At 41.9% G+C, this 15,989-nt stretch overlaps 1 protein-coding gene across 2 annotated transcripts; it reads left to right on the top strand.

The window, feature by feature from the left end:
• Positions 1 to 601: 601 nt before the first annotated feature.
• mapk6 (mitogen-activated protein kinase 6) lies at positions 602 to 14,902 on the top strand. Of its 2 annotated transcripts, none has more exons than XM_020712590.3 (8): positions 602 to 792; positions 3,912 to 4,845; positions 4,943 to 5,260; positions 9,443 to 9,587; positions 9,961 to 10,125; positions 10,240 to 10,435; positions 12,372 to 12,489; positions 12,602 to 14,902. In XM_020712590.3, the coding sequence occupies exons 2-8, from the start codon at positions 4,609 to 4,611 to the stop codon at positions 13,652 to 13,654; spliced, it is 2,232 nt and encodes a 743-aa protein (XP_020568249.1). In that variant the 5' UTR covers positions 602 to 792; positions 3,912 to 4,608; the 3' UTR covers positions 13,655 to 14,902. The 2 variants fall into 2 exon arrangements, with proteins under 2 accessions (XP_020568249.1, XP_004066961.1); XM_004066913.5 differs by lacking the exon at positions 602 to 792 and adding an exon at positions 3,008 to 3,180.
• Positions 14,903 to 15,989: the final 1,087 nt, after the last annotated feature.

Consider the following 15,989-nt stretch of genomic DNA (forward strand, 5'->3'; position numbering starts at 1 on the left):
GGGGGGGGGTGCTTAAATCTGATTTGTACAGCAGAGAAAGAGGAAAGGGAACAAACTGCTGTTGCATGACTTTTCATAAATTCCCTACTTCATGAACCCCCTGTTGGTGCTGAGCATTAAAGCAGGCAGTAAAGCATGGACACTCGCCCTCAGAACACAAACCCATCAAAGTGTCATACTGTGCAGATGATCTGCATTCTCTGTTCAATGGCTAATGAAAAATATTTAAAACAGTGCACCTGCATGTGACAAGATGAAGGTTTATCAAGTATTTTCTTTTTAGAGCAAGGTGGTTTAAAAATCTTTTTTTTTTACTGGAATATTACAAAAAAATAAAATGCAAACATTAGGATTCTACAGGCTTTCAGCACATTCAAGGTTCTGAAGAATTGCCCCATTTTTTTAAAAAATCTATTCAGGAACAGAAAAGACTTAAACCTTTGAGAAAGTTGAAAGGGCGATGAGACGAGGTGTAGCAGAGTGAGACAGGGGAAGATGTGGCAGAAGCTGAAAGTAGATCTAACCCAGGGACAAGCCATACACAGAGCAGTCTCCTCCCCTGCCCTGCTGAGCATATATTAACTTCCCATGGAGCTCCACCTCACAACTAGAGACACATGGAGTAGGATAACACTCAGTTGAGTCTCTGAGAGTACATTTATATTGACACTGGACTGCATTGCAACTCTGATTATTTTGGACTAACTTTTCCTACACTGGATTTACTGTCTTGGTTGGAATATTGACTTTTTTTTTTAATCATGTGGTTGTCCCTGGAGAACTTCAGTCCCAGTAAGTAGTTTTTTTTTTTTAAATTGATAAAGCCAAAGTTCACCAAGTCTTTGTGTTTGTAAGGAGATAACCACAAATCAAGAAAACAGATGAAGCACAAAAGAGATAAGGTGGAGGCCTTGGGAGAAGAACTGATACACTCCTGAGGTGGCTGTGTGTTAATTACATGTTTATTAACATGACACAACAATGATGTGCATGTCTTTGTGGGCCGTATTAGATGTTGTCTGTCCAATAAACAAGACTTCTGACTGCAACAGAGTCTCTTTAGGAGTTAGAGATTACTCTCTTCGTCACTAAGTGGCAAAAATAGATGCCTCTTATGTGTTGGGCCATGTCAACTGTTTGTATCTTGATGTAACTCCAGAGGTCGGCTGCCCACGCTGATTGGGAGACAATATTGATTCTCAGAAAAGACATAATTTTATCAAGAAAGAAAGAAAATTCATGTGACTGAAAAACAATGCAGGCTGAAACTTTCAAGCTTTTAAGTTTGGATGTCCAGCATGCGCAGGGCAAATGGAGAAAAGATAAGCACCTTATCTAACTAATCTAATTCTAAGGTATAAATGTTGCATTTCTTTCAGTTTGCGATTCCTGTGAATGTGGGCTAAATATCAGAGAATGGAATCACATGAATTCCCTCTGATGGAAGAATACTTCATATGGGTGGAAAAGTGCAAATAGTTTAAAAGTTTAATCAGAAAAAATATATTCAGTGTTCTGCAGACCACAGGCCTGTAAATGATGGAAAACAGAAAACTGCTGAGTGCTAAGCCCATGCTGCATTCATTTCACTTCCCTTCTCTGTTACCTTTTTAAAAAATATACTGCAGTTATTTGCTGGTAAGTCAAAATATCTAAATGAATATTAAGATCACCTGGAGAACAGGATGGATGTATTCATACAGGGAGTCTCTCATCCTCTGCCGCGCCACGTTTACTCCGCATGCACTTTCACTCCTCCATCGCATAGCCCATCCCGGCCTGTAAGAGGCATCTGCATTGCCAGGCACATGGGTTCTCACATGGTCTGCCTGCGGATGTGACTGGAGTCTGATGCAGCTGGATGGTGGCTGCTTGCACGCCCACCAGTCCACGCAGACATCCATAGCATCCACAGACTGCGGACCACACAGGATTTCATAAAAGAACACAGACGAGTGGTCTTTCCTTTCTTATTTAGCATGGGATGCCTATAAGCCTTGTAGGTTAAAGGAGGGACAGGTTCGGACTTTCTAAATCCGCAAGCTACAGTGAGTGACACCAGCCAAGGATTTTTCTCACTGACAAGACTAATGCAATACTTGTGCTATAATCTGGAAATAGCATTAATATCGACCAAAGGACAAAGCAAATACCCTGGACTATAATGCTAAATCAAACAAGTTAAATGAAAAAAAACAGGAGAACAACCAAATTATGTAATCTTTTTACATTTTATAGATGTTATTGTTTGTTTGTTTTTAAAACTCGGGACATTTAAAGACCAAATATGTGGGAAGACCCTTATTTAAAAAATTAATATGATTTTTAAATACTTTAAAATTTCTAAAGAATACAATGCATGCTTTTTTCTTTACTCTCTTTGAGCCCTTTTTGATTTTCATTATTCTTCTGGTGGACTAAATATGTTTTCCAGTGATGCCCCTGGTGACGTTTGGCTTTGCTTATTTATTCATTTGGATTTTTTACACTATAAAGTTAAACTATAATGTGTGCAGATCAACGATTTCATTCACAAATCTTGCATCGTTGAGCTAAATTTTAAAACTACCGCTGATCTACTCCAGACAAACGGTGTGAATGGCTCCTGCTGCTTTCAGGTGCTGCTCAAAACACATTTGCCCACGTTTTGCATAGAAGAAGCAACAAATATTTAATTCATGTAAATTAGCTATAATTTCATTTCAGAAAATGATATTACAAGATTAATCCAGTCATATTTCAATAATACTCAAACGGAGCTATATCACGCAAACACGAGTTTACCGGCTCTAACACAGACTGAGTGGTGCATACTGTATTTATTTGGGGGTTGTAATTGTAAAATTACGTTTTATACACAACATCTTTACTTTAACTAGAAATACATTCTAAATCAGCTTCTTTTTATAACTTTATATTGCCTTACAAATAAATGTTTTTGCAATAGTCTGTAATTGCTCAGATTTGCGGCAAATAAAAAAAGAATACTGACGACTCATCTATCAAGTGCCTTTTTTACCCACTGCCCCTAAATGCACCATAGTGACGTCATCCCCGCCTTTCTAAGTCAGCCTGAATGGCGATTGCAGTAGATCCGCAGAGCTTGGGGAGCGAAGCGCACGCGAACCTGCTCTCGTTTAGCTTAAAATAGTAACCGGAAAAATGCTGCGAATACGTACTGTAAGTAACATACATTATGTCGATTACTATTAATACCATGTGTATGATTTTCTGACACTCTATGTTCTATTTTTGAGCGTTTAAACCGAGGTCGGCTTTGTGTTACTAAGCGATGGAAAAGCCGTACCACGTAGTCAAAAGCCTCCGCCAACAACGGCTCCTTTGTTCACGCTAGCCGACGGTTTCTGCTTCATGATTTGTCTGATATTTATGGGTTATTTGTCGAAAATGTTTGTCTTATTACTTGATTCTGTGTACTTAATATTGTATCAGTTGGGATTATTAGGTTTACTATTTTATCATTCCTAATCGACAAAGCCGCTTAGCGGCTTGTCACTTCGCTAGTCGTGTCTCTATTCCGCCGGGCGCTTTTTTGGCCTGGTGAAAATGGTGAAATGAGTTTGTTATAAAGGAGATTGATTAGTCGTAAACCTATGGGGCTGTATATATTCTGGATTTACTGTATTTAATGAAACGTTTGTGGGTTTTTTCAGACCCTTCTTAAATTTACCTAATCTTGGAAACCGGACTAGCTAGCGCCCACGCCGGGTAGGGGAGGGGCCAGCCTCTTTTACGACATTCATGTCTAAAAGAAATCCGGTGATCGAGGCGGTTGGCTGTTTTGGCACTAGCTTAAGAAAAGACGAATGAGTGTTTGTGTCAGACTGTAGGAATGATGTCCTCATGTTCTTTTCTAACAGTGTTGTCCGATTCTCTTTCTTTTGTTTCAGGTTTTACTCAAGTAAAATGGAGGATAGTTTTGATTGTGACTGTGGCGAACTAGAGCCACCTGATCACTGAGGGTGGATCTTTTTTTTTCCCCTGTAAAGATTAGGTCAGGCCCATTTCCATTTGACAGATCAGGTGAATCAATAGGATAGGAAAACAAATTCAGATATATATAGATATATATATTAAAGAAACAAAAACAAACAAAAAAATCATATGAAGCTGCTCAGGACCAGTCATACACTGAATGTATCTGCACTGTGAAGATGCAACTACAGACTTTTATAGTTTAATATAGCTTTCCCCTTTTTCTTTTCTTTTGTTTTATTTTTTACTTTTTAAATTGGCCTCATAATTCATTCCATTGCCGTCTATAAACACTGGTCGAATGAAAGTTTTTCAGTTTAGTAAACCAAAATGCACACAATTGGAGAAGAAACTTTTATTTTAAGGGTTTTGGCAATTATTCAACATGGAAGGAAAGTGTGAGTACATACCAGTGTCCCATATCTGACAGTGACGGCTATCCAGGGGGAATTGGTAGTTGTCTTTGTAGGGGAGGATAATTGGCCTCTGAATCAGAAGGGAGGTTATTGGATAAGTTCCTCTGTTGGTGCTAAAGTTTGGCCTGTAACGAGCCAGAAAAAAAAAGAGTGAGACGTAGTAGAAGCTTGGTGTGAAAGCCTAAGAAAAGTCATCATGGCAGAGAAGTTTGAGTCATTGATGAACATCCATGGCTTTGACCTGGGTTCTCGCTACATGGACCTGAAGCCTTTGGGCTACGGGGGCAACGGCATGGTGTTCTCTGCAGTTGACACCGACTGTGACAAGCGTGTAGCTGTGAAGAAAATTATCTTGACCGATCCTCAGAGTGTGAAGCATGCGCTGCGGGAAATCAAGATTATCAGGCGACTTGATCACGACAACATTGTCAAGGTATGTTGCCAGGTTCAAAGTCAAACATTGGATTTGGAAGAAAAGGAGTAGTTTGGGAAAGTTGACCTTGGTATCACTTTGTTTTGGTTACCACTAGGTGTTTGAGGTACTGGGCCCCAGTGGTCGCATGTTGACGGAGGACGTAGTGTCGCTGACAGAAGTCAACTCGGTCTACATAGTGCAAGAGTACATGGAAACTGACCTGAGTCAGCTGCTGGAGAGGGGCCCGCTTTCTGAGGGCCACGCCAGGCTCTTCATGTACCAGCTTCTCAGGGGCCTCAAGTACATCCACTCTGCCAATGTCCTGCACCGTGACCTCAAGCCTGCCAACCTGTTTGTTAACACAGAGGATCTGATACTGAAGATCGGGGACTTCGGATTGGCCCGCATCATGGATCCCCACTACTCTCACAAGGTAAGGACCTTTACTTACGATTCTATTACACCTGTGGGGTCTTCTGTGTTTAGAATTTTATAGAAGTGTCAAGGCAAGTAGACAAAAGTCCAATTTAATTCAATGTTGTTGTTTTTTTTTTTTTTACTTTTTTACTGCACAGTGCTTGTGAAACTAGATGTTTGTAGCACAGTAAAGTGGTGCTCCCCAGTTGGAGGCAGTTTTTTACAGCAGGAAGTAAACAAGACAGGATGTGGTACTGAGGTAACGCCTCTGTTTCCCTTCTCATGAGAAAGGAGACTGGACACAACTGAACTTTCAGATGAATGACAAAATGGTTTACCTGCCAGTTGCTTCACTAGAGCTCTTTTTCTTTTGTACTTTGATCAGAGAGGTTTGCGATCGTAAACATGGCAGCAATTGCCAAATTTCGTAACTGCAACGTTAAATGCAAAAGCTGCTGTCTGTTGAACTTTTTATACCCTAGTCGAGGTCAGCATTAAATTATATGTTAGCTTCCTCCTATGGTTTAGAGCAATTGGATTAATTGCTGCCAGGAAGGATGGTCTGAGTTGCTCCCCTTGACTTGCTGTCACCTAATAAAGAAACAAGGAAGTCTCTGTCCACAACCATATGGTGCGGTGATTTGGGAAAATTGAAGTTGGGCGGCCCATCTGTGGCGGTCTGTAGTTGCTGGATCCTCTTTAGGCGCACAGGCAGTCAGATGCTCACACGTGTCTTAGATTAGTCATTGCAGTGTCTGAAGTGGGCTCACATGATGCATCTTTTTCTGGAAGAGCTGCAGACATATCCAGAACCCCGCCGCAACTACCTGAAGCAGACTTGCATGCACTTGTTAGCACAAGTTCAAGCATTCGGTCACAATTAAATACTTTAAAATAAACTTTTTATATATATTTTTAAACTGTTTGCATTTTATGTCACCACGTAACAGAACAAGACGGTGTGCGCTCACCGTTGCCTGGAAGAAGCATTTCTCACGTAATTCAGTAACTGCCACCTCCTTCTTGCTGGATTTACCATATGGGTGTTTTACTTCAGTCTTTGCAGTTTTCCTGATTGCAGATGTACAGGGAAGTGGGTGCTCAAAAGCTGCAAGCCTGGTGTCAGCTCTCTCGTGCTTCATTATTGTCTGCTTTAGTGCTGCAGCAGCTATTGCTGTGGAATTGTTGACCATGCAGACATTTGTCTACCAGTCTCTGACCATGGTTTTTTTCTTTCTTTTTTTTTTGGTTAGTTTATCTGTCTGTATTCTTATTGGCTTTGTGGGCACTGCTCTATTAAAAAATGTGTAAATGTTTCATACAAAATAAGAAAATAGGTCACATCTGTATGACATTACAATTTTTAATGCCGTAAAATGTGTCACTAGTCCTGGGTAGGCGTTATGACAGCATCCCTTTAGGCAAATACACTTTTACAACACCCTGTTTCTGTAGAGTGAGACAGCCATTGGGTGACTGAGTGCATGGAATTTAAATAGAATTTCTAAAAAAAGGGTGTAGGCTTTTCCAGTAAACCTGGTTTTAAAAACGTAGTAGCATTGAGCTTCTTTTTTCCCCCTATAATCTTTTCTAGTTTTCCATTGTTTAACTGAATAAAAAAAAAACTCCCCCTAGTTCCTGTTTGGCCTCATTGTGCTGTGGTGATTCCTAAATGCATGTTCTGTTGATGCAGTCCTTCCATTGAGTAGTCAAACAGTTTCCGTGTGTCTAAAGTTGGCCTATATATTTTTTTTCTCTTAGAATGAGGAATGACGAGAATTCCGGTGCAGCTCAAGTTCTACAGTCCTTTGTCTGGTTGTGTGTGTTGGGGGGTTGATGAGGACACATTTGAAGATCTTAACATATGTTCTTCAATTGATACTCCACGTTGAGAATGCGTTTTTTTGTCCATACGATTTCGGAGGGATTTTCTTTTTGGTAAAATTATAGGAGCAAATGTATGATCATTGGGAACATGTGTCTGCATGTGGCTCGGTGTAAAATGAAGTAATTTGAGATGCTGGCTTAGGCTCTCGGCTGTGTTCAAAGGAGAGTTCACAGAGGTCTTTTCTGCAACACGGTCTCCCTGCAGCTGCAAATCACAAGTGCAATGTCACTCTTACGCACACATTTGACCCAACCATTCATGCCAGCAACAGGCCCGTCTGGTATCGGGCTGCAGGGCTTATAAGAAGAATGCTTGGAAGGAAGTTTAAGGATCAGTGAGTTCGAGAGGTTTTGCTTGTTTTCCTAAATCCAAACAGATTTGACTTTGTTTCATCTACTAATAGTACTCCATTCGCAGACTGCAGTAAATGAAATCCTTGTGTGTTACAGAAACTCCCTAAATAATAAATGTTGTATTTAGTATGTAAAGCAGGTCCATAGTGAAATGTTGCCACCATGGTCGTTGACTCTCATTATCCCTAACAGAATCAATTAACCGTAAAAGACTGTTTTGAGTTTAACAGGATTTATGGTTGGTAAGTTTTCTTGGTTTCTCTTGTACGCAAAGGACAGTATGATCTTTTTGATTCTCTTCCGCTGTTTTTACCGACATCTAGTCTGACTTGCTTCAGGAAACGGAAAGTAATTTCATAGAAAACTTATGAGTCACTACATGATGGTGTGTTGTGATCTACACCAAGGGTTAAAGTTATTCCAAAAGTGTCGTCAGAGCTGTTGAAATGATGAATACATTATTGGATATGACTATGCATAGTATGGTTTCATAATAAGTGCCCTACGTTGAAGTTGGTAAAACTTTAAAGCTTTTTGCTAAAAATCCAACTTATTTTTTCTACAGCAGGTCTGTTTGGTCCAGACCAGAGTCCGTTTCCCACAGTTCACGCTGCTTCATGTGGTTTTACTGGTGCGGTTCAATACAGGGTGAAAGCAGATATACTCTCTGGAGGTCCATGAGGTAAAGGACCACAACGAGTCATAGGCAGCATATATTTTGAGCTGCAAAAATAAACAAATAAAACCAGACACCGTAATTAAAAAATGAGGAATAAAAGAGGTCTGGGCGTGTAACAGTATGACAGAGGGCTAGCTTGGCTTTATCTTAATCATGCTTGTTTCTTTGGTCAGTCCTAATTTTGAGCAGTATCACTGTCATCTGTGCAGCTGCTGTTGCTGCGTGACATTTCTCAGGTGGCCTGGGCTGATCTGTAGAGAGTAGCACGTCTGCAAATGGAAGTTTCTTGAATTTCTCAGCCATTCAATGGCTGTCATGGTCTGATCTTTTCCTGGTCCAACTCAGGTTATTGTTCTCTTAAAAAAAACTAGGTGAAGGTCATCTGATTTATGTTGTCCTTAGCTGAACTGATGGCACACATACCTACACATTACCACAGTCACAAAGTCGTCTGCACAATTGGCTTCTCTGGATGAGTATCGGTCCGCTCTGCCAGGTGTCAGATATTAGCTATGACTTGTGTGTAGTCTAATTCTGCCTGACCTCCTTCACAAGCTGTCCTCAGACTACAAGATTAGCTTGTTACCTGCAGGAAGAGGTCATGTCTTTGCATGTTGCACTGCAAACAAACTTTTAAAAGGAGTGATGCACCCCAGAATAGTGTGACCTCAAGTACCTGCAGCTAAATTAGGGCAGGAACAGGAGCCTTGCTCAATGGCAAGAATACCATTTTGGTCTCACCCCAAACAAGCAGTGCATGTGGGGGGAGACGGGAGCGAGAAGTGAGGGTGTTATTTTACCACTCCCCCTCCCCCCCAGTCGCTCCCACACAGGCCGCTTTCCTTTGTGTTCGGTCCTGTGGCGAGTCAGGCGCTGTTTGAGAGTAGAGAGGCTTTGTGCCAGCGGTGTGGCAGAGGTGGGGGAGATTACTCTCCTGTCCCAGACTGCTGACATGGTCTGCACGTGTCTGATCTCCCCCCTTTCAAGCCTTTTTCTTCCCTTTCTCGTTTTTTTTTTTCACCTACACAGCACGTGTGGTGTACGTGACCCACAGAGTGCAAGTCTGTGAAGGAGATGACACCCAAGTTTATCACATTTCAATGGGGTTATTGCATTTACAGCAACAGCCCAGAAAAAGACAAATGTTTAGATGTCAGCTAGATATGGATCAATTGTAGTTTGAAACAAAGAACTTAGCTATTGGAATAACTCTGTCTTGTAGTTTTGTTTTCTCTTTGAACATCTAACTTAAACTACCCTGGTCTCTGTTGATCACAGGGCCATCTCTCTGAAGGTCTTGTCACAAAGTGGTACAGATCTCCTCGCCTGCTGCTCTCTCCTAACAACTACACCAAAGCCATCGACATGTGGGCTGCTGGCTGCATGTTTGCAGAGATGCTCACAGGGAGAACCCTGTTTGCAGGTAAATGTGGGTCACAGCAGGGATTTCATTTCAATCGTTCTTGAAATGGAGCTGATTTTTAGAGCAAAATGTTTGACTTTGTCAAATGCGCTGACAGGTGTAACTATTCTGGATAATAAACCAATGTTTATCTGCCTGTCTTTCTACTCTTGTAGTTTAGACAATTTTTACAGACATTTTTTGTCATAAAGGTCTTTTTTTTTTGGCAAAACAAAATTGACTTTGGATGAGCAGTGTTCATTTTTCCTTTTTAAAAATGTTTACTTAAAGGTTTTTTTTATATTCCTGTCTCTTTAAAACTGACCTAGATACTTGTTATTCTTGTTTTCAGCTATGTGTGTCATGTACAACTAAGATTTTCTTTCTTTTCCAGGAGCTCATGAGCTGGAGCAGATGCAGTTGATCCTGGAGTCCATCCCTGTCCTGCGAGAGGAAGACCGACAAGAGCTTCACAGTGTCATCCCGGTCTTCATCCGCAGCGACATGTCAAAACCTCACACGCCGCTGGCCAAGCTGCTGCCTGACGTCAGTCCACAGGGTGAGCGTCTCATGAGAATTCAGTGAAATCAAGGATCCAACAGAAAAGCAGTCACATGTCACATGCATCATGTCAATTCCTGACTTGATCTTATCATCCTTTTTCTCTCTGCAGCCCTGGATTTTTTGGAAAAGATCCTGACCTTTAACCCAATGGATCGCCTGACTGCAGAGGAAGCCCTGGCCCACCCCTATATGGCCGACTACTCTTTCCCCCTGGATGAGCCCATCTCTCTGCATCCTTTCCACATTGAAGATGAAGTGGATGATATTCTGCTCATGGACCAGAGCCACAGCCATACTTGGGACAGGTGTGTTTTCTCTCCTTTTTTAATGAGATGCAGTATTCCCTTTTTATTTTAGGATACAGGGCTCCAGACCGCGACCATTTGGTCGCATTTTGCAACCAAAATTTGAGTGTGCGACTGAATTTTACATCCAGTCGCACATGTGCTACCAGTAAATTTGCCTCCCCCACCCTCCGTATTTATTGTACATTACACGTGGAAGGGGCACGTCAATGATCTATGAAATGAGCAATGAAATCATCAATGAGACGCGAGCGCACACACACGCAGACAGACACACACACTTGCGCGAATACTCATGAGACTGGAGCACAGGCGAGCGCACACTCGCGTGTCATTGAGTGATGCCTGAGGCGCCCAATGCGTGTGAGAAGAATAGGGAAAGCCACTGTAAGTGGCTAAAATATGTGGAGGGGCAGGGCCTAGAGATAATCGAGTGCGCGTAAACATCTGTGGGAAGGAAATGGAGCCAAATATCCTCACAACCTCATAAGTGCGTCTGAGCTATGAGCAAGCGAACTATTGATTCGTTCTTCCAACCTGCGGCTAGTGTACCAGTGCCAGAGTGTACAGCAGGGGTCTCAAACTCGCGAAGCAAACCACGGCTGCATACCGCTTCCGCGGGAGATGGTCAGCTGAGGAGCATAAATGTCTCACACCTACATGCATGACAGCTAACGGGGCTCTAACATTAAACAGGTGTGAGCGACAACACTATTTAGTCTTAGACACACTTAAAACACGTGAGGAAAATGCAACGATAGACGTGTTTAAGATGAACCAGCGCCCTGGGGGTGGGGGTGGGGCATGAAGGCAAAGCTGCAGCGAGACTGAGGGAGAACAGGAATTAGGAGTTGTCCTTAACATTCAATTTAGTTTTAATTTGCCTCTCCCCCTAAGTATGATCTGTGATATTACATCTTTTATAATCATTTAAATGTTTTGTAATGTATGTAGCCTTTTTTTAGTCAGTTGGTATTTTAAATTATTTTAATTGATCAGTGAACTACAAAAACCCATCAGGACGCATGTCCCACAATGCATTGTTTTGTAGTCTGTAGGGCAGCTTTCAGTCAGTTCAGTACTAAATTTCCAGCTGCATTCACTCAGGTTGGGGTCTTGCTTCCGTCCCTATCTGGTGATATTTTTGTTTTGATTGACAGGTGATGTTAGAGCAAAAACAAAAATGTCTCACACCAGGTGATCTGTGCAGCGTTGCGTCCATCTGGGTGATCTCAAACACGCTTAGTGTGCATCTTGGCTGCACCTATTTGGTGTCGCCAACATGAATTTCCATCCCCTAATGTTTACAAACATTTAAGTATTGTTTGAAACTGTGAAATGACCGAAAGGTTACTACGGTAATCACTTGTTACTAAAAACTTTTTTTTAATTATAAATGTATGGTGTTTTGTTTACTATTTGTACTGTCATAAGAGCAATGGGGCTGTCAGTTTACCTTGTAGTTGCATCTTCAAAAGTGCAGAATAAAATGTGACACTAAATTTGGAACAGCACATTGCAATTTCGGCATCTATTATTAAGGTAATTATTTGTAATACAGTGGAAATTAGTAGATTTGGTTAGCATGTTGATTTACGGTATGCGCCCCTAAATTTTCTGGTTGTGCCCCTAAAATTTTCAGTTGGGGGCCACAGTGCTCCTAGTGAAAAAAGTTAGTCTGGAGCCCTGGGATAGCTTATTTACAAAGTTATTGCAACCACAATCTAGTGCTTTCGTGTGCTGGTCACAAGTCCGGCTAAATGTGAATGGGTTATGCTGTATCTGATCTGAGCGTGAATGTGCAAATCAAAAAGGCAGACTAATTTTGCTGACCCTGAAGGGAACTTCATAAAATAGCTGTTTGGTTGCTAAATTAATCTTTGAGGATGGTCGTTTTGGGTACGTGCTAAAGTGTCTTCCTTTGGTCCGCCTGCAGGTATCACGAGAGCCAGTTCTCAGAGGCTGACTGGCAATTGCACAGCACCCATGACCCAGATGAGGTTCAGGTCGACCCGAGGGCGCTCTCTGATGTCACAGATGACGGGGAGGTCCAGGTGTGTTTGGACGCACATTCATTAACCGTGGCAAAGAGCACAAGTTGTTTTTAATCTCTTCTTACTCCTTTGCCGGTTTTAAGAGAAAAAAAATGTATTTTGTTTTGTTTAGGTTGATCCACGTAAATATGCCGACGTAGACCGGGAAAAGTTTGTGGATAAGTCTTTCGACTACTCCAGTCCGTTCTCATCGGAGCGGTCCTGGCAGGACGAACACCACGAGAACAAATACTGTGACCTGCAGTGCAGCCACACGTGCAACTACAAGGCTGTGTCCCCCTCCTACCTGGACAACCTCATCTGGAGGGATAGTGAAGTCAACCACTACCATGAGCCCAAGCTCATCATCGACCTCTCCAACTGGAAGGAGCAGCAGAGCAAGGAGAAGGCAGACCGCAAGGCCAAGAGCAAGTGTGAGAAGAACGGTCTCGTGAAGGCCCAGATTGCCCTGCAGGCAGCGGAGAAGGACAATGTCCAGGAGAAACATCAGACCGAGAAGCCCCAGAGCCAACAGAACCAGGGCTTTGATTTTGATTCCTTCATCGCTAGCACCATTAAACTGAGCCTACAGCCGGAGCCCTGTCAGGAGGTGACCCTGCTCAGCGAGGTGGGCCTCCTGAACGAGCTCAACTTTTCCGTCTCCCAGCTGGAAGCCCCCCGTTCCACCTCCATGTCCAAGACCATCAGCCAGGAGAAAGAGGAGAAGTGTCTGGTGAACCTGGCACAGTTGGGTGGGGGAGGGCTCGGCGTCGTCCCTCCAAGCCCCTGGGACGGCTTCGGGCCCGCAGAGATTGTTGGGGACAGTGGCTGTTTGATAGATGAAGCATGCTGGGGCCCTGACCAAAAGGACCACTCACAGAAGGACGTCACATACACCAGCTACCTGGACCACTTGTTCAGCCGGAAGGAAGAGAGCATCGTGGAAACCATCACCAGTTCGGAGGTGGAGCCCTCGGTGGTGAACGAGTTGGACGACAGCTTCCTGGACAGGAACACGGAGATCGTGCTGAACGTGCAGCTGGAATCTCTGGCCCTGCCTGGCTTCGACGGCTGTGATGACTTGCCTCTAAAATCCATCCAGGCATCCCTCACGCCGTGTGCCGTCAAATGCTCCCCACAGATCGCCCACAAAGCCTACAGCAGCATCCTAAAGCATCTGAATTGATAACGTGTACATATCCCTCCTACAGTGCAAAATGTAAGCAGTTTCTTATTTTTTTTTGTTTCTTTTAAATCGGCATATTGTACTTGAATAATTTCTTTTTAAGTTTACAGGGGTGATTTGTTCTATTTAAAGACTACAACCATCACTTCGAGCCTTGATCACCAGGCCTTCAGTGGTTCATGTCAATGCCCTCACTGCTAAACTCCTATCATTCGCTTGTTATCAGTACTGTACAGAAGTGGAGGATGGAGAAATGACCATTACAGGATTTAGAAGATGAAGTTTGGCTGGTTAGGGTGTGACATGACTGACATTGCTATGGGCTTTTAAAGTGCTTTAAAACAGCCTTTCCAGGGATGGGATATAGTCCCCCCCCCCTTTTTTTTTTGTTTTTTTTTGTTTTCTATTTTGTTGAAATTAAATTGACCCTCTCCTCCCCCCGTAAAAGCTTCCTTAACATCTTTTTCATACTGTAAATCTGACACATGATGCCAGCAGCAACCATTATCATAGGCGTTAATGTAAACGTGTTATCTACCTCAAGGTAACAGCCGGAAGAGACACTCGAAGCCGCACTAGTGCTTTACACAGGTGACCATCCTCATGCCGTCAGATGAAGTGGTCGCTTAGATGAAACCTGTCTCACTCTTAGCATTTAAAGATAGTGAGGTGTTTCGGTAATCATTATTTATTTCTAGCAAATGTGCGCTATTTATTTTATGGAAATGTGTTATTTCAATGTGGTTCTTGACGATTGAGGAGTTAAACAGACTTCCATTTTCATTTCAGCACTATAAGGGTGTGCAAGTGTTCCTCTGTTTAAGGTAGGATGCAAATTAATGTGGTGTTCTAAAAGAAGTGGAGGCTTTCCATGTCCAATATTCAAATGGATACTTTTCCTTTTATTATTATTATTATTTTGTTCTTTTCGAAGTATTAGTGCATTCTGTCATCAGTGGTAAAACTCATGTATGGTTTAAAAATAAAAGTGCCCAAAAGTCTTAATTTTATTTTATTTTTTATGTACATGTTGGAAAAATGTGTGCATGGAGGCAACAGAAAGGTACACCAAGAGTAAACAATGACTATATTGTATGTCAGTTTTAATTGTTTTTTTTATGTACTTTTTTCAGGCAAGCATGATGAATTAGGTTAAAGTGTAGCATGTAGAACACTTAAGGACTTTTTTTGTAATCATTGGTTCTCCTGTTCTACAAAATATCTCAAAATAAAAGTTACTGGCAAAGAGTTGGTTTGGCTTCTGTGTTTTGTTTTTTTTTTCTTGCTACAGCTCAAACACTTAATTTTCACTTTTCATTTTTGGTTTTTCTTCAAATCTGAGAAGATGGATATTTGAAGAAGAAACTGAAATGCAAGAAAGTCCAACTATCAAACAGCAGAAGCACTTTTTGATAAAATCCTGGAAAAAAATAAAGAAAAGTTTCAAATGTATTTCCAGATACAATTCTGTGTAAAGATGTAAACTGGTCTCCTTTTCATGTACAAAGCCAGATTCAAGTATCAACATTTTCCTATATAATGTAAATGACAGGAAAAGTACGCGGTCAAATGTATCTGCAGCTAATCCAGATGAATTTAAGGTAACTCTTTAAAACAAACAGCAGTGACAAACAGAAGTTTAAGATTTCAAGTCATTTATATTCAGAAACAAGCCAAAAAAAAAATGATTCACTAGCAGGAACTCAACTTGTATCTAACTACATAAAATGTAATGTTTTGCAATAAAAGCCACGAATCAGCCTAAGATGAAGTAAAAGTGTTGTACGTTTTCTTCGCTGCCTTTCTGTTCAGCAGCCCTGACTTGCGGGAATTAATGTAGTTTATAAAAAAAAACATTGTACACGCTTGTCAAAGAACATTGTTGGTGAGCAGTTTAACAGACTCTTTGATGAAAAAAGACAGTCTGAGTGTCTACAATCAGCCACAGATGGCTTTTTCAGTGCGGTCACTTCCTTCTGCTAAAAATTAGGCCAGCTATGTAATGTTTTCCCTCTTTTCCTGGAAACAGCACAATCCTCAGGCAACGATTACACCCTCCTGGACTGCTCAGACAAAAACCCGAGACGGGATATGTTGCGAGAGCGCAACAACAGTTTCTAAAACTAAATGTAGGTCACACACGAGTCACTTCCCACATTCTCTTTCATGGAATCTGACTCAACTGTTTGCTTCTCTGCAAAATCCAAATCTCGGTTGAGATCTGGTGTTGAGATCATCCTGTTTGTTCGTCCTCAAACTCATACAAATTGCGGCGCATTTGCTTGTACTTCCCTTTCTCATGTCACCGTCCCTGCTTTCCTTTGGGAGCTCTCCG

Source organism: Oryzias latipes, chromosome 3 (genome assembly GCF_053564925.1).
Source record: "Oryzias latipes strain Hd-rR chromosome 3, Olatipes_Hd-rR_3.1".
In the NCBI taxonomy this organism is placed as follows: Eukaryota; Metazoa; Chordata; class Actinopteri; order Beloniformes; family Adrianichthyidae; genus Oryzias; species Oryzias latipes.

What these genes read in the sequence shown, in the direction of transcription:
- mapk6 (XM_020712590.3), top strand. Translation starts at nt 4,609, where the DNA reads ATGGCAGAGAAGTTTGAGTCATTGATGAACATCCATGGCTTTGACCTG. An exon ending in AGGGAGAACCCTGTTTGCAG is followed by an intron (nt 9,588 to 9,960) that starts GTAAATGTGGGT and finishes TTTCTTTTCCAG; the next exon opens with GAGCTCATGAGCTGGAGCAG. An exon ending in GCCTGACGTCAGTCCACAGG is followed by an intron (nt 10,126 to 10,239) that starts GTGAGCGTCTCA and finishes TTCTCTCTGCAG; the next exon opens with CCCTGGATTTTTTGGAAAAG.